This window comes from Lynx canadensis, chromosome A1 (genome assembly GCF_007474595.2).
Source record: "Lynx canadensis isolate LIC74 chromosome A1, mLynCan4.pri.v2, whole genome shotgun sequence".
In the NCBI taxonomy this organism is placed as follows: domain Eukaryota; kingdom Metazoa; phylum Chordata; class Mammalia; order Carnivora; family Felidae; genus Lynx; species Lynx canadensis.
Window position 1 is genome coordinate 208,526,451 of NC_044303.2, and position 21,550 is coordinate 208,548,000.

Below are 21,550 nucleotides of genomic sequence, written 5' to 3' on the forward strand. Positions count from 1 at the left end.
ACTCCCTTCTATTAAATTTCCCAGTTTTATCTCACATTCTTCACTCATCTTGAATAAGTCTTAACCATTTGCCTAGATTTAACCATTTAAAACAAATTTCATATAGATTTATGTCCTGTTTGAACTCATGGTTCCTGTCATAATCAGGTTGACATCTTGATACGTAGTTCCACATCTTTTGCCAGCTGGGATTCTGAAAGTTGGGAATGGATGTAAGGATGGCAGTGATTTCTTTTTTTTTTTTCACTCTGGCACTAGTATGGATCTTAAGGCAATCTTAAAAATCTAGAGCAGCATCATCCAGTAGAATTTATAATGCGAACCACAAATATAATTTAACATTTTCTAGTACCACACCAAAAAAGGAAAAAGAAGCGTGTGAAATTATTTTTAACAATACATTTTCTTTAATCCAGTATATCCAGATTATTGCATTTGATATAATTAGTATAAAACATTAATGATGAAATGTTTATTAATATTTTTATGCAAAATATTTGAAATCAAATATGTATATTCATGTAGTACATCTTAATTCAGACTAGCCACATTTACAGTGCTCATAGCAACCTGTGGCTAGTAAATACCAACCATAATGGACAGTACATATATAGGCTTTTTGGAATAGTAGTTAAAGCATTAATTTTAGGAATCTGTTGGACACCTTTTTCCTTTCTCTGTTTTCCATTTATTTCTGTCTCAATCTCAGGTCCTCTGGGTTAAGGTCACTTGCCCTCTCCCTTCTTCCCTTTTCCATTTCACTGTTTCTGTATCTTTGAATTTTACCCACAGTATTTCACTAAGTTGTTTTCTTTACTTGGTCTTTCCTTGGTATGTGTTCTCCCAGTCTCTTTTCCCCTGTCTTCCCTTCACTCTCTCCTTCTCTGTTCTCTTTCTTTCCTTCTTTCCCTTTGTCACCTCTCTTTTCACCTTTCTCTACCCCCTTCCCTCTGTCTCTTTCCCTCATTTCTCTCTCCTTTCCCTGTCTCTTCCCCCATTGTACCACTGTAGATAACAGAATGATTTATCTCCTTAATAAAGGCCCTAGGCTTTGGGGCTTCTTGTATTCTTGTTTTTTGTTTTGCTATATCCTCTCTTTGTAATTTTCACATTTCCGTCTGGCCCTTGTGCTAGCTTATAGCAACCTTCTATTTGCTATTATAAATTATTTATGGATTTAAAACCAGAAAACCAGACTTACTAGAATTTGTCTACAATATGAGGCACTAAACCTTGAGTTGGGGTCTGAGGGGCTCTCCCATTAGTAAAGTCCACGAACGCTGGACTTGATAAAATCAGTTTTCTGCCCTATGATAACAATGGGAAAAACATGAGCTTTAGATCAAATAGATAGAGACTTACAGCCTAGCTCTGACCCTAACTAGCAAGGCAGTCTCGGGCAGATTTCTTTACTCAGGTAAAGAGGCAAGGTCTCAGTTCAATGCCTGGCACACAATATGTACTTCGTAACAGGTAGTGCCTTTGTTTTTGTTTGCTTTTGTATTTTTTGCCATTTTTATAGTTGTTTTTTTGTTTTTTGTTTTTGTTTTTTTTTTGGCTGACTCTAAGGACATGAGTCTGCTTAAGAGTTTACAAATTGCAGATTGGTAAGCTGTTACTGTAACAGGGTTTTTTTGACCTCAGTAATTCCGACATATTGGGCCAGATAATTATTTGTTTTGGGAGGCTGTCTTCTTCATTGTAGTATGTTTAACAGCATCCCTGCTTCTATCCCCTGGATGCCAGTAGCACACCTCCACCAGCTGTGACAAATAAAAATGTCTCCAGACACTGCCAAATATTTCCTTGGGAACAGAATTGCCCCTGGTTAAGAACCACCACTGTAAATAAATGGCTGTAGATTTTATTATAAAATTTCTTCAAGCACCCTGTGCAAAATAAATGCTTACTGTAAATTTAATCATAATATAATATGCCTTTGAATTCCATTTTGTTGGAGAGCTAAGTTCGTAAACATTTACATAGCTGGTATTTCTGTAAAATCTGTAAGTACATTTCCTTGTATGGTTAGAAATTCTGAGAAATCTCTATGAATATCTTTATAGAATAAGTAAATAAGAAAAATAATTATGATGCCACTTAGACTAGTTGGGAGTTGGTTGGTCCCCCTTCTCTGTGTTCCCATAACAGATTATGTGTGTCTACTAAATTTTATCTGTTCTTTTGTTATTATTTGTTGTGGGTTACTGTCTTATTAAACTGAGTTTCTTAAGCACAAATCACATGTAGTATTTATTTTTCTACTCTTCATTTTTACTCCAAAGCCTGGTATATAACAAGTGTTTAATTAAAGGTTTTATATTACATTGAGAAGATTTTGCATTTTAAATATGAGTTTTTGTCGTGCTACTAGTTGTTTTGTTATGAAGTAGAAGCTTGCTGTTAGGATTAACTTAATTTAGTAGATCAGTGGGGCTAAAATCTTTTAGAGAGTAGACCTCATCTGCAGAAATAAACTTCCTTTTAAGGCATGAAGAGAGGGTGCTAGTGATGTGATCCTGTAACCATGTGAATGTCACACACCCGTGCTTGCCTTCTGACATCATTGCACTAGATAAAGTAGTGTGTATAACAGACTGCTGATGAATATAATCTCAGTATCCTATTTTTAAAACTGACAACATGCTTATAATCTAAAGACCTGTTTAAAGATGAAACTATTTCAGGTCTTTACATTCTAAAAGTTCTCTTTTCCTATATTTCATCTCCTATTCATATTGAAAGTTCCAAAGGAGTCTTTATTTGGTACTGTTTTTAAAAAAAACTTCAAAAATAGTATAAGCTAAATATAAAAAATTAAAACAGCACAGAACAATATATGGTAAAAAGTGAAAGTCTTCTCTCAGATACCCTTCCCATCTTCCTCACCACTGTGACAAAAATACCATTCTCTACAGGTAACCACTAGGAAGTATTTACCCTTCTCTGATATGATTGTGTGTGTGTGTGTGTGTGTGTGTGTGTGTGTGTTTATTTCATTGAGTTGTGAGAATTAAATGAGTGAAACAAAAAGTTGTGTTTAATATAGTGCTCAGTTTATTTACCACTTATTATATATGTATGCACAAAGGTTTTTTTTTCAAACAAGATCATGACATATGTTGATTTATAGTTTGCTTTTTTCTACTTTCCAATATATCATAGAATCCTTTCCTTTTTATAAATATAGATCTACGTTTTTATAACTGCATGTATGTGTGTAGATATATATATATGTGTAGATATAGTCACAAAATATATGTATATGTATACAAATATGTATATTCATACACATACATACAAACATATACCATAATTTGATCATTCCATCATTAAAAAATATTTTCCCTTTTTGCTATTTTAAATCATGTATAGTAACACTTGTGTACTTCCTTGTGCTGAATAGAATTTTTGAAGTGTGATTACTTAGCCAAAGCCTTTGTATTTCTTATTTTAAAACCAGCTTTTACAGTGCGTTCTGTGGGTGTCTGGGTGGCTCAGTCAGTTGAGTGACTAATTTTGACTTGGGTCTCGATCCCAGGGTCATGGGATTGAGCCCTGCATTGGGCTCCATGCTGAGCATGGAGCCTGCTTAAGATTTTCTCTCTCTGTCTCTCCCCCTAACCCCTCTCCCTTGCTCATGCATGCACTCTCTCTCTAAAAAAAAAAAAAAAAAAGCACTCAGAAAAGACCACGCTGTGGAAATCTTATCTGTGATAATATATACATATATATTTGGATTACTCGATCTGTTGCTTATTTGGGAGAACTATGCATTTAACCTTCAGAGCAATATGAGTAAAATGGGAATAACATAGCATTTAACTGCCCTGTTTTAATTGATCATTATCTTTTTTAAAAATTGTACTTTTAATAAGCATCTCAGATATTTTAATTACCTAGAGATAGTTTAGACTTCTATTTTACCTTTGTCAGAATATAATATTGTTGATTGCTCCTTTTGGATATCTCAGTTTTTATAAGAAAGCCTTATAAGAAACAAATTCAACAAACTTAATCCAACAGAGCTAGAGTTAAAAAAAAGTTATTTGCTCTCACGATGAGGAAAACCAAATGCTGTGTCCTAATTTCAAACAAAACAATTCAAGGGCTGAAAAAATGTTAATTGCATTCTGTCTCTCCCATTTCACAGCTCTCTCTTTTTTTTAAAGTTAGCTTCATTCTGAAACACCTATCATTTGGCTAAGATACATCATCTTTACAGCTCTCCTAAAAGGAGAGGGTAGCCCTCTCTTATCGTCTACTATACGTTCTCTCATTTTGGTCACATTCAGCTAGGCATCGTAACCGATAGTCATAAAAACACATGGGATGGGAGCAACAGAAACCCAGTGAAAAGTGTGATGTCTAATAATTTTGCATTTTGCATCAGTATCTGTTAGGATACGGATTCTTATATTTTGAAAGGTCTTCAGTGATTTCTAAGCATAATTCATGATTTTATTCTTAACACACTTACGTGATAGAGAAGGCAGTGTTACATTTTAATAACTTATACAGGAGACAAGAAATTACCAGAAATGGCTAAGATAGTAGTGGACAAACTACTACTTAATGACAGAAGATTAATTAGTAATTCAATCAGTTGTTGAAGCAGGATAAGATTCTCATTGTTTAAACGCACCAGTTTAGGGTTCTTCTTGCTGTTTTTGGCCTATTCCTAGAGTAAGACTTAAGGGGTTTAATTTGTACTTTAGGGTTTGGTTATTTAAATTAGGAGATTATTAGTAAAGTAGTGAGTCAGTCACTATAAGAATTTTATACTAGAATAGTTTATTCCTAATATTTTGAAACTTCTAATAGGTGAACTCTTGGTGATGGGAAGTGAAAGTATATTTTTTTTGATAATTAAAAATTCCGAAATCTTACCAGTGTCTTCTGTGATTTCTTATTCTTATGTGAATTATTTATATATAGAAAGCTTAGTCTTTACTTGGGATAATTCTAATTCAAAAAGGATATTTTCATTTAAGACTAATTAAGAAGATCCTCTTCTATAATTCTGGAAACAAAAACATTAATTAACCACATTGAAAGCATCACCCTAACATTTATTACTATCTTTGGGAATTAGGCACTGAAAATGACAAATATGCTGTTTTGTTATAAATTGTTCTTTTTAGTTTTTACTTGTGATATTCTAGTTTCCAACTGAGTGGACATTTTTCTCAGAAGTATGTCTTGCAGTTAAAAAAAAAGAAAAGAAAAAGAAATGTTTCTTGCAGTTGAAATTTTTATCTTGCAGTGATACTAGATAGCAGGAAATGATAGTCCTTTCAAAATACTTTTCAAGTTGTGGTTTTTGGAGATCATAATAATAACTTTGAGAGGTTTTTTTTTTAATTTTTCATCAAAACTGCTAACTCTAACAGATGTTAGAATTGATGGACAGTCATATATTTTGTGTCTAAAAGGTGAGTAATTTGGGAATTGTGTTTCTCTGAATCTATAGTTTTCTACAAGGATACCTGGCAAGTGTGAAAAAGATAGTACAAAAAATGAGAACCAAGTGCATACTTAAGCTACTTAAATACTCTACCAACCCTTGACAAGACTTTGTTTACTTTATTTCTAGGATTTCAAAGTATTTTGTTAACATCCATTGCTACTGTAGCAGAAAAAAAATGGAATTACTGCCTTTTTAGGAATTGAGATAAACAAATCAGTTTAAGAAAGTAACATTTTTCCCATTTTAAAAACAATATTTTATATATGTTGATATAAACAACTTGTAAGCTTCATTTTTCTATTGTTTGAGTTGGAATATGTCCAAGGTTTAAGTGAGCATAATACTATGATAAGCAGTTGTTTTTTGTTTTTTTTTTTAAATAATGTATGGTACCATACAGTGACAATGCTAGTAATCTCAAATACCTGGAAATCTCAAATACTAACTTATGTTTAATAGTGTTAAGTGTAGTTTTTATGTGTGTTTCAATCCTTTGAAATGGGCAGTTTTTATGTGTGTTTTTAGTTAGCTGTTTTGGAAAAAATAATAGTTAATTTCACTTACTTGTTTTATGCGTTTATGACCAGAGTACAGTTCTCCAGACTTTTGAGTCATACCATTTTTGAGGCTGGAGATATGAAATAAAGATGGTAATATTCAGTTATTTCTTTATTTTTTATATCCAGTCTCCCCTCCTCCTTTGTCCCTGTGTGACTAATTTTAATACAAAATTGTAGTAACATTTTTCACAGTGGACTCTGGACCCCGACTGGCTTGGTCAGATTTCTGGCTTTACCACTTAATAGTTTTTTGGCCTTGGGAAGTCATATTACCTACTATCTTCAAGCCTCATTTGTCTTCATTTACAAAAATATTATTTTCTAGGGTTAACAAGATTAATAGTCAATAAATGTTATTTCTGTTCCTATTCATGAATTCTTTATATAGTTAACCATCCCTAGATTATGTAATACATATTCAATATATATTAACATTTCTAAAATACAGAAAAGCATAGAGAGGAAAATAAATTACCTATGATTGCATTTTCATTTTTGGTGTTAAAATATTGATGGTATAGACTTTTTAAATATGTATCTTAAAAAAAATACATCTTTTAGAATTTTTTCCATCTTACCAGGGTACATTATGCATGTTTTTCCTTATGTTTAAATATTATATAATATTAATAGGTTGTGTAAGTTTCCTCCTTTATGAATATTTTGTTTCCAGTTCTTTACCATTGTAAATAATGTCATGAGCCTCTTATGCTTGAACCACTTTACATTTTAGATTAGTTTGTTCATATAAATCACCAAAAGCAGATCCTGACCATAGTACATTTTTCCAATTTTTAAAAAATGTTCACTTGTTTATTTTTTGAGAGAGTGAACATGCACGAGAGAGCATGCAGGAGCAGGGGAGGGTCAGAAAGAGAGGGAGGAAGAGAATCCCAAACAGGCCATTAGGGCAGAGCCTGACATGAGCCCACAAACCTTGAGATCATGATCTGAGTGGAATTTGAGTCGTATTCTCAACCAACTGAGCCACCCAAGTGCCCTGCATTTTTCCAATTTATTTTATAAAATGTTTTCGGTTTATAATTTCAGTTTATAATGCTGACAATGTATTATCTTATTTGGAATAATCATGTTAAAAAGGAATTTCTTGCTAGTTTGGTAAACTTTGTTTCAAACGGCACTTTTCAGTGTATTTGGTTCAGAATTTAGGAAACAGGAAATACGTCATGTTATTAAATTCTTTTTACTTTTTCTTGGCCTCTTCTCAGTGATCTTTCCCCAACTTGTTTAGGCCTTTCACATTATAAGAGCCTGCTTATATTACTTTGCTATGTGAGGCTAGAATGTTAAGGGCGGAATTATGTATTCCGAAAATTCATTCGTTGAAACCTTCACCCTCAGTACCTCAAAATGTTTATGCATTTGGAGATACGGCCCTTAAAGAGGCAGTTGAGGTAAAATTAGGTAATATGGGTGATCTCCAGTGCAATATGACCAGTGTCCTGATAAAACAAGGAGATTAGTACAAAGATATACACAGAGGAACAACCATATGAAGACAGAGAGAACCAAGGAGAGAGGACCTCAAAACAAAGAATCTGTCAAGATACATTGATGTTCTAGCCTCCAGAATCATGAGTAAATAAGTTTCTGTGTTTGAGCCACCTGGTCTGTGGTATTTGTTATAGCAGCCCTAGCAAACCAATACAAGCCCTTAACCTTTTGCTTATCATAGTTTTACAAATATTTTTGACTAATATGTCATTTAACTTTTAGGTATACAGTTGGCTTTTTAGAGATATATAAATTTTCCTCTCTTTTGTCTCAAAGCTTAGGAAATCTTACATTGTATTTTAAATCTGTATCTATGTATAAAGATGTCCTCATCCTCCCATTTTTTAGTACTTTTAACATCGCAACAAAATGCAATAAAAATGACAAAATTTCATGCCGTTTGAAGGTCTGTAGCTTCTTTGTTCATCATATTTCAGAATTTTGAGGATTTTATAATATAAACATTTTGGATAAAGACCTGTGAACAAAAACTTTTCAGCTTGTTTTGCCTATTTGCTTATTTACACAGCATTTCCTTACCACACAAAGTGATCATTTGTGTAGTGTCCTTCCCTGCTGTGAAAATATTGCGTTATCTTATAGCTACTCTATTCCTAGTCTCTTCCTTCTTCTATTTGGAACATTTCTTTTTTGCCTTTTTTTTTTTTTCCTTCTAAAGAAGAAACTGGATAGGAAATTTTATAAGGAGCCTACCAATAAGATAGGATTAGCTTTGTATTTCTACAGTTTTGTGCCTTTTAAAATACGTTCTTGGGTCCATTCCTTTCACAGAGACCAATGTGATGGCCACCACTTTGGTTGGTTTATTCTGTATGGTTAAGATGTTCATAACTTCATACTGAGGGAGAATAATAGCACTTGGAATCCCTTCTGTTTCTTCAGTGTTAATTAAATGATCAATCTCTTGAATTCATTTGAGTTAGGCCCTCCAAATAACTTGAGAAACTTCTATGTAACTTTTAGGTAAGTCAGTTTTCAAAACTCAGACTAAAGTGGTATATACCATCCAGGTGGGAGGGAAGTAGTTAGTATTAGATCAGTGTTCTTAATGAAAACAAGGGAAGCCTGTTTGAAGGTATAGCAGGAAACTGCTCAGTCAAAAAGAAATATAGGAGCCACAGCTTTGGAGAAGGGAGAAGCTTGTGGAGGTGAGTTTACTTCTCCAACAACTTTTGCCAGGAGATACTGGCTAGAGTGTGGGCAGAGAGCTAGGGACTCAGACCTTAGGCCCAGGAGTACTCAGCAGAAAAAACAGCACAGACTTTTGGTGGAGACCTAGGGGCAATCTACTAGAAGGAGATTCTTGTCTCAGTACATTTGTTGAATCCTGGGACTATCTGAGATGGGAAACCTAAAAATCTAAAGCAAAAGAATGTTTGAAAATAAGGATGGAGCTTGTAGTGTTTTTGTCAGACAGAAATAGGTATGTCATCCTCTTGGGACTAATTCCCTCAACAATAAATAAGTTTCAGTTGAAACTTAGGTTTCAGTTGAAAATAGGTTTCAGTTAAAACCTGGGGAGTGGGGAGGAAAAGGGAAAACCAGAGGTAGATTGAAACTTAACAGAGCAGCAACTTTTCTGTACTTAGTTTTGTCCAGTGACTTAACAAAGAGGATAAACCCTCTGTGGAGAAAGATATTATCAGGAGTCTGTACAAGTTTTTATATACAAAGATTGCAGGGTATACCAAGAGACAGGACTGCATGACTACAATGAAAGGAAGAACATAGTAGAAACGGATCTACAGGCAATCTACATCATTCACATACATTTATATAATAAGCACTTCAAATATTTAAATTATTATTTACATGTCAAGGAAATAGAGGAAATATGGAGAGAATAGGTGAAAATGAAGATTTTTTTTTTTATTATTGATATGTGTAAAGTTAGATGAAGATTCAAGAATGGTAAGACAGTGTCTAAAAGTCAAGAACTCAATAGACGGGTGTGGTAGAAGATTAGCCAGATCAGAAGATAGATAAATAGAAAATATCTAGCCAAAGCACTGAGATAAGAGAATGGAGAAAATAGAAAACAGGTTTTAGAGATTTGCAGTACACACCAAAAGATCTGACATTTGAATTACCAGAAAGAGAAGAGAGGGAATTGGGCAATAAGTAATTTTGAAGAGATCATGTACAAAATTTTCTAAAGCTAATTAAAATATATCAAACCAGAGATTTGGGAATTTCTGTTTTCCTAAGCAGGGTAGATACAGAGAAAACCACACCTGAACACTAAGATTGCTGAAAAACAAAGAGAAAAAAAATCTTCAAAAGAGCCAATAGTAAGACTGATAACAGACTTTTCAATAGGGATAATAGAAACCATCTTGAAGCTTTTAAGAAAATAGCAGCTAACCCATAAATCTATAAATCCAGGAAGATAATCCTCCAAAAAATAAAGTGAAAAAAAAAATTTCCATGTAAACAAAAGTTTAAAGAATCTGTTACCAGCAACCTTGGCTAAAAATTAAGTAAATAAAAACACCCAATAAAACAAGTCAACAACAAACTGAGGATTCTTTAGACAGAAGGAAGAATATCCTGTTAAGATAACACTGAGATGAAGAATAATGGAAAAGGTGAAATTGTTGGCAAATATAAATTGATATTGACTAAATATTAACTGAAAGTAAAAATAACCGTAATGTGTTATGGGGCTTGAAACATCGGTAGAAAAAACAACAGTAAAGTGAAAGGTGAGGGTAGTAAATGAAGTTCAAGTGTTTTAAGAGTCTAGCATTGTTGAGGACATGGTAAAGTAATAATATCTGTTAGACTGTTACTAGTTAACAATGCACATTGTAATCTCAATGGTAACCATCAAAAGATAGTTTTAAAACTGTAAACTTATTGAGGGGGGATAAAGAATAATAAAGCATAATTGGTTGATTCAAATGAAAACAAAAAGGAGGGTTAAAGAAACCTAAAACTGGCAGGTCAAATAAAAACACAGTAATGCAGTAGAAATAAATATGCATACTTGAACAGTAATAAAATCATATATTTTCTGATATTTGTTGGAGATAAATACTATATTTTTCAGTCTAAAAGGGAATGTATACGTAAATAGACAAAAATACATAACACATTCACATACTTTTGTTTTCTGACAGCTTCTTTGTGATATTGGCCATAGTGAAGAAAAATTGGGTTTTAACTATGAGGATATCATAATTTGGTAAGTATAGTTTAGTTCTCTCCTTCACCTCTCTGGATTTTAGTAATTCCAATTTTACTAATTCTAAACCAAAAAGATAGTATGACACCTTATATTTAATTTTGTGGAAACAGTTGTTTGAACATTAGAAAAATTTATGATCTCCAGTACTTAAAAAAAAATTTTTTTTTAACTTTTATTCATTTTTGAGAGACAGAAAGAGACAGAGCATGAGCGGGAAAGGGGCAGGGAGAGGGAGACACAGAATCTGAAACAGGCTCCAGGCTCTGAGGTGTCAGTGCAGAGCCCAGTGCGGGGCTCGAACTCACAAACTGAGATCATGACCTGAGCCGAAGTCGGAGGCTCAACCGACTGAGCCACCCAGGTGCCCCGGATCTCCAGTACTTTTTAATTGTTATCCTGTTGTTCTTACTGATACTTTTTAATTATCAAATGTAATTAATCAAAGCTAATGATGGAAAATACATGGATTTCTACTATTTAAGCTCCTAAATTAAATCTGAAATTCATAGAACAAGAGCTCTTAATTCCTAAGAACAAGAAGAACCTGTACAGTTATCTCTAGACCTCCCTTAAGATAGAGTGTGCTGATGGTAGACTTTATTTTCTCAAGCCCACTGACAGAGACATAATGTTATAATCTCAAGAGCCATCTTTTTGGTGTGCTTAGGAATTAAAACATATATATAGTCTGTGCCTACTGCCATAAAGTATTTATTGGTTTAAACCAGTGATTCTTTTTTTTTAAGTTTATTTATTTGCTTCGAGAGAGAAAGACAGTGAGTGCACACATGCATGAGCGGGGGAGGGGCAGAGAGGAGGAGAAACAGAATCCCAGGTAGGCTCAGCACCATCAGCACAGAGCCAGTGTGCTGCATGAGCTCACAAACTGTGAGATCGTGACCTGAGCCAAGATCAAGAGTCAGATGCGTAACCAACTCTGCCACCCAGGTACCCCTAAGCCAATGATTCCTTGAGAGGGGTGGAACCAGGTAGGCAGAGAGGAATAATTGTAGAGGTGTATGTGATATACCTTGAAAAAAGCATATTTAATTTCCCATTGCTTATATAAAACTACAGAAAGTAGGACAAAATAACATTTTCTTGATTTTTAAGAATATACCAAGCAGCACAGATTACTGAAGTTCCATATTACAGTGAATGATTTTTATATATGTAAAATGACTGGTAGTTTTGCTTATTTCAAATTAAGGAAGAATTTGGTACCATAGTTTTATGTGTATTTGAAACTCATGCAGCAAAACTTTTTTGTTTTCCTGCAGTTTGCGGTTAGCTTTATTGAATGAAGCAAAAGAAGTGCGGGCAGCAGGGCTGCGAGCTCTTCGATATCTCATCCAAGACTCCAGTATTCTGCAGAAGGTGCTAAAATTGAAAGTGGACTACTTAATAGCAAGGTAATTTTACGAGAGCTGTGTTTTTTCTTTTTTAATTATGTATTAAGTTTTAACATGCATATCATGAAGTGTACAAATTTTTAGTGTAAAACCTGGTAATTTTTATAAATATATACAAACTAGTACCCCATTATCCTAAATAAGAGAATATTTTCAGCATCCCAGTCAGGTTCCCTTTTGTCTGCAACCAATACTAAACATTATTGTGCTTTTTCTCATTGTAAACCAGTTTTCCCTGTTCTTGAGCATCATATATTGGAAAATTACATAGTTACTCTTTTCTTTCCTCAGTGTTACTTGTGAGATTTATCCAGGTTGGTTTTTATTTTAAAGGCTGTGTAATATTTCATGTTATGAATAGACTGTAGTTCATTTTTTCCATTCTATTGGTGATTTTCTGGGTTGTTATCAGTATTTGGCTATTTTGGGTAAAGCTGCCCTGAACATTCTTTTTCTTCTTTTTTGTTTGTTTTGTTTTTGAGAGAGAGAGAAAGCACATGCTTGCACGGGGGAGAGGCAGAGAGAGGGAGAGAGAGAATCCCAAACAGGTTCCGCAGGCTCCATGCTGTCAGCCCAGAGCCCCATGCAGGGCTTGATCTCAGGAACCGTGAGATCGGGACCTGAGGTGAAATCAAGAGTTGGGCGCTTAACCTGTTGAGCGCCTGAACATTCTTATAGGTGGACATATGCACTACTTTCTCTTAGGTATGTGTAGGAACTGCTGGATCATAGGTTTATGTCTAGTTAGCTTTCCTAAATACTGCCATTTTTCCATAGTGATTGAACTGGTTTATATTCCTACCAATGATGTTGGAAAGTTCCAGTCTCTCAACATTTTCATCAGCACTTGCTTTCAGTTTTTACTTCTAGACTTTCTGGTGTAGAGTTCATTTTGAGTTTCCTTGTGGGTTTTGTTTTTTGGGGTTTTTTGTTTGTTTGTTTGTTTGTTTGTTTTTTTAGTTTATTTAGTTTTTTAGAGAGAAAGGCTCTGTCAGTGCAGAGCCTGATACAGAGCTCAAACTCCTGAACCATGAGATCATGACCTGAGCCGAAATCAAGAGTCAGACGCTTAACTAACTGAGCCACCCAGGCGCCCCGAGTTTCCTTGTGGTTTTAGTTTGCATTTCCCTAATGAGGAATGATGTTAAGCACCTTTCATTTGTTTGTTGGCTATTTGGGCATCCTTGTCTTTTGTTCATTTGTATATTGAATTGTATATTGAATTGTCTGTCTCATTATATAGGAGTTCTTGATGTTCTGGATATGATTCCTTTCAGCAGGAGTATGTATTGACAGTATCTTCTCCAAGTCCGTCTGTTTTGCCTTTTGTCTCTTCCTAAATAATAGAATCTGATTTTATAGTTAATGTTCTTGTACTCTTAGAAGATACTATGCTATGTTTTCCCCGAAAGGTTTTATTCCTTTGTATGTTTAATTAGGCGTCAGGTCATGATTCATTTTTATGGATATGCAGTACATTTTAGCAGCATTTATTAAAGAGATTTTCTTCTCTTGTCTAGAGTAGTGACACTTCTGTTGTAAACCAGATAACTGATAGTTACGGATCTGTTTTTACATTCCCTAGTCTCTTTAGTTAGTCTGTCTGTCTGTTCTTGCCCCTGTTTCTCACTGTTTTAATGACTGCAGCTTGATATGTGTTAATATCTGTTGGTGTAAGTCCTCCAACTTTTCTTCAAGACTGTGTTGGCTATTTTATGTCCTGTATTTTCATATAAATTTTAGAACCAACTTGTCCATTTCCTTAAAACATTCTAGGATTTTAGTGGTAATTGCACTGAAGTTTTAGATTAATTTGGGGTGAATTGATATCTTAATATTGCATACTCTAAACTTTCATTTACTTGGAACTGTAATGTCTCTCAACAGTATTTTGTAGTTTTCTGTGCAGAGGTCTTGCACATATTTGTTATGTTTATTCTAAGGTACTTTTTAATGATAGTGTTAATGTAAGTTAAATTTTTTCTTTCTCATATTTTTTGCTGCTAATATATGAAAAATAATTGTGAGTTTTTGGGTTTGGGTTTGGATAGTCAACTTCCTTTAGTGATCTTGCTAGATTCAGTTTTTCAATTCTAATTGTTGTCAAAATTATCTTACAGTTTCTATGTATGTAATCATTAATTGCAAATGGTGACTGTTTTATTTCTCCCTTTCTAAGTTTAGTATCTTTCTTTTTCTTGCCTTATTGCACTGACTAGAAATAGTGATAATGGACAACTTTATTTTGCTTCTGAACTCAGGTTGAAAGTATTCAGTATTTTGCCATTATTTGTGATACTTGCTGTAGGCTTTTCATGGACTTTTATATTCCTTGTTTGCATTCCTGAAGTAAACACCACATGTTCGTTGTGTGTTTTGTCCTTTTTAAATATTAACTGAATTTGGTTTGATAATATTTTGTGGAAGATTTTTGTAGTTAAGTTCATGAATGGTATTGGCTTATATTTTTCCATTCTTCTAATGTCCTGGTTTAGTTTTGGAACCAAGAAGTTGTTTTTTGTTTTTTGCTTTGTAAAACAACTAGGGAAGCGTTGCCCTATTTTTATGTTCCCTAGAAGACTTTATGTAAGGTGGATACTGTTATTGTTGTTGGTTTTTTTCCCCCAGAATTTACCAGTGAATCTAGGCAGAGGGTTTTCTTTAAGTAGTTTTAAGATTACAGATTCAATTTCTTTAACACTTATAGTACTATTCAGATTTTCTCCTCCTTTTGCCAATCATTTATATATTTTGAACCATTCATATTTAGAATTGTTAAACCTTCACATTGGGCTAATACTTTTATAGTTATGAAATGTCCCTCTTTATTCCTAGGAGTACATCTTTTATGAGGGTTCATGTTACCTCATAGTAATATGGCTATCCTCACTTTGATTTAGGGTTTGCAAGATATATCCTTTACCATCCTTTTACTTTCTGTTATTTTTGTCTTTACATTTAAATTTTCTCACCTGTAAACACCATATAGGTTTTTTGTTTGTTTTTAAATCTAGTTTGATTATCTTATCTTTGTCTTCTAATTGGAACATCTAGACTGTCTAGTGTATTTTAATATGCATGGTCTGTGGACTTTATGCAATGTAATTATATAAATATATATTTATTTATGAGTTTTTCTTGGTGTTAATTTTCTCATACATTTGAGTTTGTTTGCTATGTTGAGTTTGTCACACTGGCTCTTTGTTTTTGTGTTCCTCCTTTTTGTTTCTTTTGCAATAGCGCACAATTTCTTTTCCTCTTCTATTAATATCTTGGTTATAAAGTCTTCGCTTAGCAGTTGCCCTAGAGATTACAACTCATATCCTTGATATTCAGGTTTAGCGTTTTATTACAACCAGAACAATGCAGGAAACCTCTAATGGTTTATATCATCTCCCTTCTGCTCTTTGTATTGCTGTTATAGTTTTTATTCCTACATATATTTGTAACCCTACAAAATCCTACTGTTTTAAACTGGAACTGTTGACATTTACCTACATTATTTACTCATTCTGATGTCATTTTTTCTTGTATTTGCACATTTTCATTCATCTTGCATCACTTTCTGTTTGATGAATTTCCTTTACTGTTTCTTGTAATGCAGGTCTTCTTGAGATGAATTCTCTCTCATCTTTTATTTGTCTGTAAATGTTTCTCTTTTTGCCTTCATATTTGAAGGCTATTTTTGTGACTGGTTCCTCTTTTCAATACTTTAAATAAGTTACTGTCTTCTGGATTTTTTTTTTAACTTGAACAGTAAGTAGTCTCTTGTTGATATTTTGTAAGTGATACATCTTTTTCTCTGGCTATTTAAAAGGTTTTCTTCTCTTCTGTTCTTTCTTCTCCCATGTCTGGGAGAAGTGTTGGATCTGTTCACTGTGCCACAGGTCTCTGATGTCCTTACTGTATTTTCAACTTCTGTGGTAAATGTCTGTGCTTTAGTGTGGTTACTTTCTACTCACCTGTTTTGTTTGTTTGTTTGTTTTTTAACTCTGTCCTGCTAGTACATCAGTCTCTTGAATTTTTAATTTCTGTTACTGTATTTCTATGATTTGTTTTACTCTTATTTAAAGATTCTAGGTCGCTGCTTTATTTCTCCATGTTTCCTTCTATTTACTTTGACCATATTTATCATAGGCATCTATAGCCTTCTTAGGACAACAACAATATGTGAATCACCAGTGTTCTATTTTGGTTGTAATTTTCTTTTCTTGGATTTTGGTGACTTGGCCTTTTGTTTTGTTTTAAAGCATACTTCATATTATTATATGATTGAATGTAAAAATTATGTATTCAGGATATCTGCCTTTGGATCATGCTGTTTTCCTCTTAAGACACTTGAGCTTTATTCTAGAATGTTGGCTTATCACACTGATTTCATTAAAGTTTACTTTTAGCTTTGCCTTTGCTCTATGGAGTGGCTATATTTGGGATCTCAAGTAATAGTTGTAGATGTTTAGCAGAACCTCTTCACCTTGACCAGCCTTGAGTCCTACTATCTATTGTAGAGTATTATGCACCTGCTTAAATTTCTGCTTAATTCCTTAGCTTTGCAGCAGTAGCTTTTTGTTTGGTTTCTTGGATTTTTACCCTGCTTCCGCACAACATAGGAATTATAGGTGCCTTGGAGAGGAGGTTGCATGAAGATTTGCATTCACTTTCCTATGTTTTCTTTCCTCTGGGATTTTTCCCCTTAAGTCACAGCCACATTGGCTGCACCAAAGTTCAACCTGTCACTCCAGTGTTGCAAGACTTTTGTTTTCTGCTAGGACTCTATTTCCCTAAAAGTGGGGATTGACACGTGCCTCTCGGGACAAAGCCTGGTTGGATGTGGAGCTTGTCCATCTCTTTTCAGAGATTATCATCCATTGCCCTTTTAACATTTTAAAAGTATTTTAAAATACTTTTTTAAGGAAGTATTTTACTTAATCTTTATAGTTGTTTTTGGCTGGAGGGTTGGTCTGATCCAGCTACTTTGTTGTGGCCAGAAATGAGATTCTGTGTTTATTTACTTTTTAATAAAATTGTCTTAGATTTAATTGTATTCAGATAGAAGAAATGCTTTTTCAGTAGCAAACTATCTATATGTATTGATTAGAATAGTGAACTACCTAAACATAAATAAAAATGAGTTATTCTGCTACATAAACCAATGACTCTTAAGAAATTGAGTAATTTAATAAATTTTACAGAGAAATGTTAGATAAGTGATATCTGATTGAGCATTAAGTTTTGAAGTGCACTTAGATATTAAATTATATTTGGAAAAATAGAATTCCTGTGGCTAGTATATGACTTTTAACTTAGTCATAATATATAAAATGTAGGCTCTGGTTAAAAATCACATTTAAACTAAAACATAAGCTGGAAAAGTTTTTCCTTCACAGTTTTTATAAAATTGTGAATTTTATCAAAGATAGATGAATAATCTTTTCAGTAGATTTCTGATACTTAGCTTTTTTATAAGTTCATTATTTCTCTATCGATGTACATAATTCTGTAAATTATTTACTATATTCTTCTTTTCTGGAGTTTTAAATGAAGTAGTTTTGAAATGCTCTATTATAACAAATATCGCTAGAGAGATGTAAGTTAACTAAATATCTGCTGGTACTGAAAAATCACATGTGTTAAAATTTAAAATACCATATAACATTATGAAGGTGGGTCTGATCTGGTGGTATTATACAAAAAACTGTTTACTAAGACTTTTTATCAATAATTAAATATTTTGTGTATTATTTAGGTGCATTGACATACAGCAGAGCAACGAGGTAGAGAGGACACAAGCACTTCGATTAGTCAGAAAGGTATGCTCTATGTCTGAGAGAAAAGGCAGAGTTTTGGTTTTCATGCTAAATATTTTACATTTTTAGATTTAGACTGTTTTATGAAATCTTTCTAGAAAAAAGGCTAAATTCTCATTAAACATTTTTGCTTGGTTAAACTTATATGAGGTAAATAGGCCTATTAAACCTAGAGGTAAGCATAAATATTTTGTGTGATTATGTGATCGGGTACAGCTAGCACAGTATTTTTTGATAAAATGTTCATTGTAAAGAATACATCAGTCCCCCCTTATTTGCAGTTTTGATTACCCGAGGTCAAGCTTGGTTTGCCTTCTGCCATATGGTCAGGAGGTCTGTGGTAGCCTAATGTTATGTCACAGTACCTAGAGCATCACCTCACACACGTCCTCACATAGGCATTTTATCATCTTACATCACCACAAGAAGGGGGAGTACAGTCCAATAAGATATTTTGAGAGAGAGACCACAGTCATAAATTTTATTACAATATATTGTTATAATTGTTCTATTTTATTGCTAGTTATTGTTGCTAATCTCTTGTTGTGCCTAATTTATGATTTAAACTTCATCATAGGTATGTAGGTACAGTAAAAAACAGTATACTTGACCCTTGAACAACACGGGTTTAAGCTTCGTGGGTTCACACACACACACACACACACACACACACACACACACAGACAATATATGTATACATATGGATTTTTTCGATAAATACAGTACAGAACTATAAATGCATTATCTTTTCCTTATGATTTTCTTAACAGTGTCTTTGCTCTAGCTTATGTTATTGTAAGAACACAGTATATAATACATATAACATACAAAATATGTGTTGATTGACTATGTAAGACTTCCAGTCAAAAGTAGGCTTTTAGTATAGTTTACTTATAAAATTCAGTACCATCTGTGGTTTCAGTCATCCCCTGGGGGTCTTGGAACATATCCCCCATGGATAAGGGGGTAGGGAGGAACTACTGTATTTCTTCCTGTAATAGACATGTAAATGAAATTACTGCTTTGATATGTTATTGGAGAAAGAGAATTACTTGTTCCCCACTCTGATTTTTGTTACTTGTATGCTTAGAATTAATACCATTTAAATGCATGTCACAACTAGTTACAAGCTGGTTGTTTTGGAGATGAATTTGGATACAATCCATAGGCAGTTACAATAAGCAGTTCAGACCATGTTACAGGATAAAAGGTCAAAATCTAAATTCTGCAATAATGTTAAGGATAATCTGTAACACTTCTAATAAGAGGTTTTCAAGGAATTTTTATTGTTATTTAATGTGATACCCTAATGGCAGAAGAACACCATGAACTAAGAGTTTTAACTTGGTTAGAAATCAGCTTATGTAAGAATTTTTCATGTTTCATCCTAGGTACTATGTTTTATCCTAAACATTTATGAGACTCATGCAGTATATAGTTGTTTTAATGTAAAAACATCTAAAATTATTTCAGTTATTTTTAAAACATTAAAAATTTTAACCCTTCTCCTCTTTACCCACCTTTGAATTCAGTGCAACATAAAATTTGTACATTAACTAGATCTCCTCTTTCTCCTTTTTCTTCCAATTGTCCAGCTTGTAGTTAGTAATGGTACCCACAGGTGAGCATAGTAAGGAAGAAGTAAATGGATGAGTGTCTTAAAAAAAATTCACAATTCTAGTAAGAGTGATATTGAAGATAGATTACAATATTTTTGTTACAGGTGAACTATTGCATTGGGACTGTGATTTGACTCTTCAAATTTAAATTTAAAAATTAGATGTATGGTTTTTACTTACTCATACAGTCTCTCCTTCTGCCATGATTTTGAGAATTCAAGAAAACCAAATTTGTTTCTGAAGAACAAAAATAACTTTGGTTATTTGAGTTGATATATGTCAATATTTGTCATACTAGGAATTATGCATGAGCAATTAAAATATAAGCATATTAAAAATAAGCCCATCACATATAAACATTTTTATAAAAATAACCATATTTTCCAAAAAGAAACTTAGTGAACATAGTGGCATTACTTGAGATCTTTGAAAATCTCTTAAATGTTTGTCTTGCTAGAAGGTAGTAGCTAGATTGTCATATTTGCCTCTGCACTCAATCTGTTGTGATTTCACATTCTATGGAGCCTCTGGAAGCTTCAGTATATACTTGTGAGAGATGGAGAGTAAAAAAGACAAATAAGGTCTTTGTATTATTATGAAAATAGTTTTAACTTCACAGAATCTCTGAAAATATCCTAGAGACCTAGTTTTCTGGACCATTCTTTGGGAATTGCTGCTCTAAAAATTGCATTCAGAAGAAAAGACAATTCCAGGTAGATTCAAACAGTTAAATTCAGCTTCTCTGAATTATTCAGTAAATATCTTATTTCAGTTTTGTAAAAGGTTTTGGCACGTTACAATTTAGTTTATAAAACAGCCCAGTAAAAGTAAACATACCCTTTACAATTTAGTAAGGCTATAAGAAAAATACTATTTTCTTCTGTTCTGAAATAACAGAGTTATTTAAGGCAGATATCATTGGTGAATCCAAGAGCAGGAAAATTGCTTATACCTGGTGGTAGGATACAGGCTCAGAGGAAGAATGATGGCTCAGGGGTCCTCCTTGGTTTAGCTAAAAGCAGGTAGAGTTAAAAGGAAAATATACTTGCTGAGTGAATAGTGGCCAGTATTGGTTAGAGGAACTGTAATTTCCTTGGTAATTTTAACAACCAAAGTACGTATTTCTTTTTTTTCCAGCAACATCTTGGCAACTGACTTAGTAGAAATTAATATTAATATTACAATGGTTAGGTCACTGTCGTTTTTTATATGCATTTTAAAAGTTTAAAAATTTTCTGTATAAGTATTAATCTTCTTTATTTTTAAAGAAAAGCAAGAAACATTTGTTGTTTTAGGATACCTTGTTCCATGAATAATTAAGGAATATCCATGTTATTTTTCCTTCTCTTTCACCTGTCTCATTCATTTGGAAGATTTTTTGTTTGCTGGTTCATTTTCAATGTCTCTTGATATTCCCCCCGCCCCATCCAGGAAATCTTCCCTGGGTTTTGTCTCACTCATTTTCTATATAATTTTCCTGCTTTTCAGCTGTTCTTATTCTTTATCCAATTGAAATTCTACTCATTGCCTAATTGAAGCCGCAATGAAGCCATCAATTTTTTTCATGTATTATTTCTTTATTCATGTAATAAGAGATTAACGTATCACAGATTTTTTACAATTGAAAGGGATTCATTTAGGCAAATCACTTGCCCTTGATACACAGGATTATAAATCCAATAACATCTAGTACAGATTAATTATTCCCACTCCAGGGACCTGTTATTTTGAAATAGTTCATCTACCAAATAGTCTTTATTTATTAAACAGTAATTAACTACATAATTTATTTTCTTTCTGATTTCCAAACTGGAAATATGTCATCTATTTTCAGTATTGCAAATTTGGAATAGATTCCAAATCTATTTTCAGTATTCCAGTTAAACTTTTCATTTAAAGGAAGATTCATCCAAAAAGTTTTGTCACCAGATACATACTATTTGCATCATAATTCTT

General features: G+C 33.2%; 1 protein-coding gene across 8 annotated transcripts in view; it reads left to right on the forward strand.

Annotated features, from left to right (window-relative positions):
- The window catches only part of RICTOR (RPTOR independent companion of MTOR complex 2), a 119,238-nt gene that overhangs the window by 41,817 nt on the left and 55,871 nt on the right, over positions 1-21,550 (forward strand). For 7 of the 8 annotated variants that reach the window (XM_030330811.1, XM_030330828.1, XM_030330819.1 and 4 more), the window contains 3 exons: positions 10,689-10,753; positions 12,037-12,168; positions 17,915-17,978. In XM_030330811.1, coding sequence (XP_030186671.1) covers positions 10,689-10,753; positions 12,037-12,168; positions 17,915-17,978 — 261 coding nt within the window. Of the gene's footprint in view, positions 1-10,688; positions 10,754-12,036; positions 12,169-17,914; positions 17,979-21,550 lie in introns of those variants that run through there. The other variant, XM_030330865.1, reaches the window with a different exon arrangement.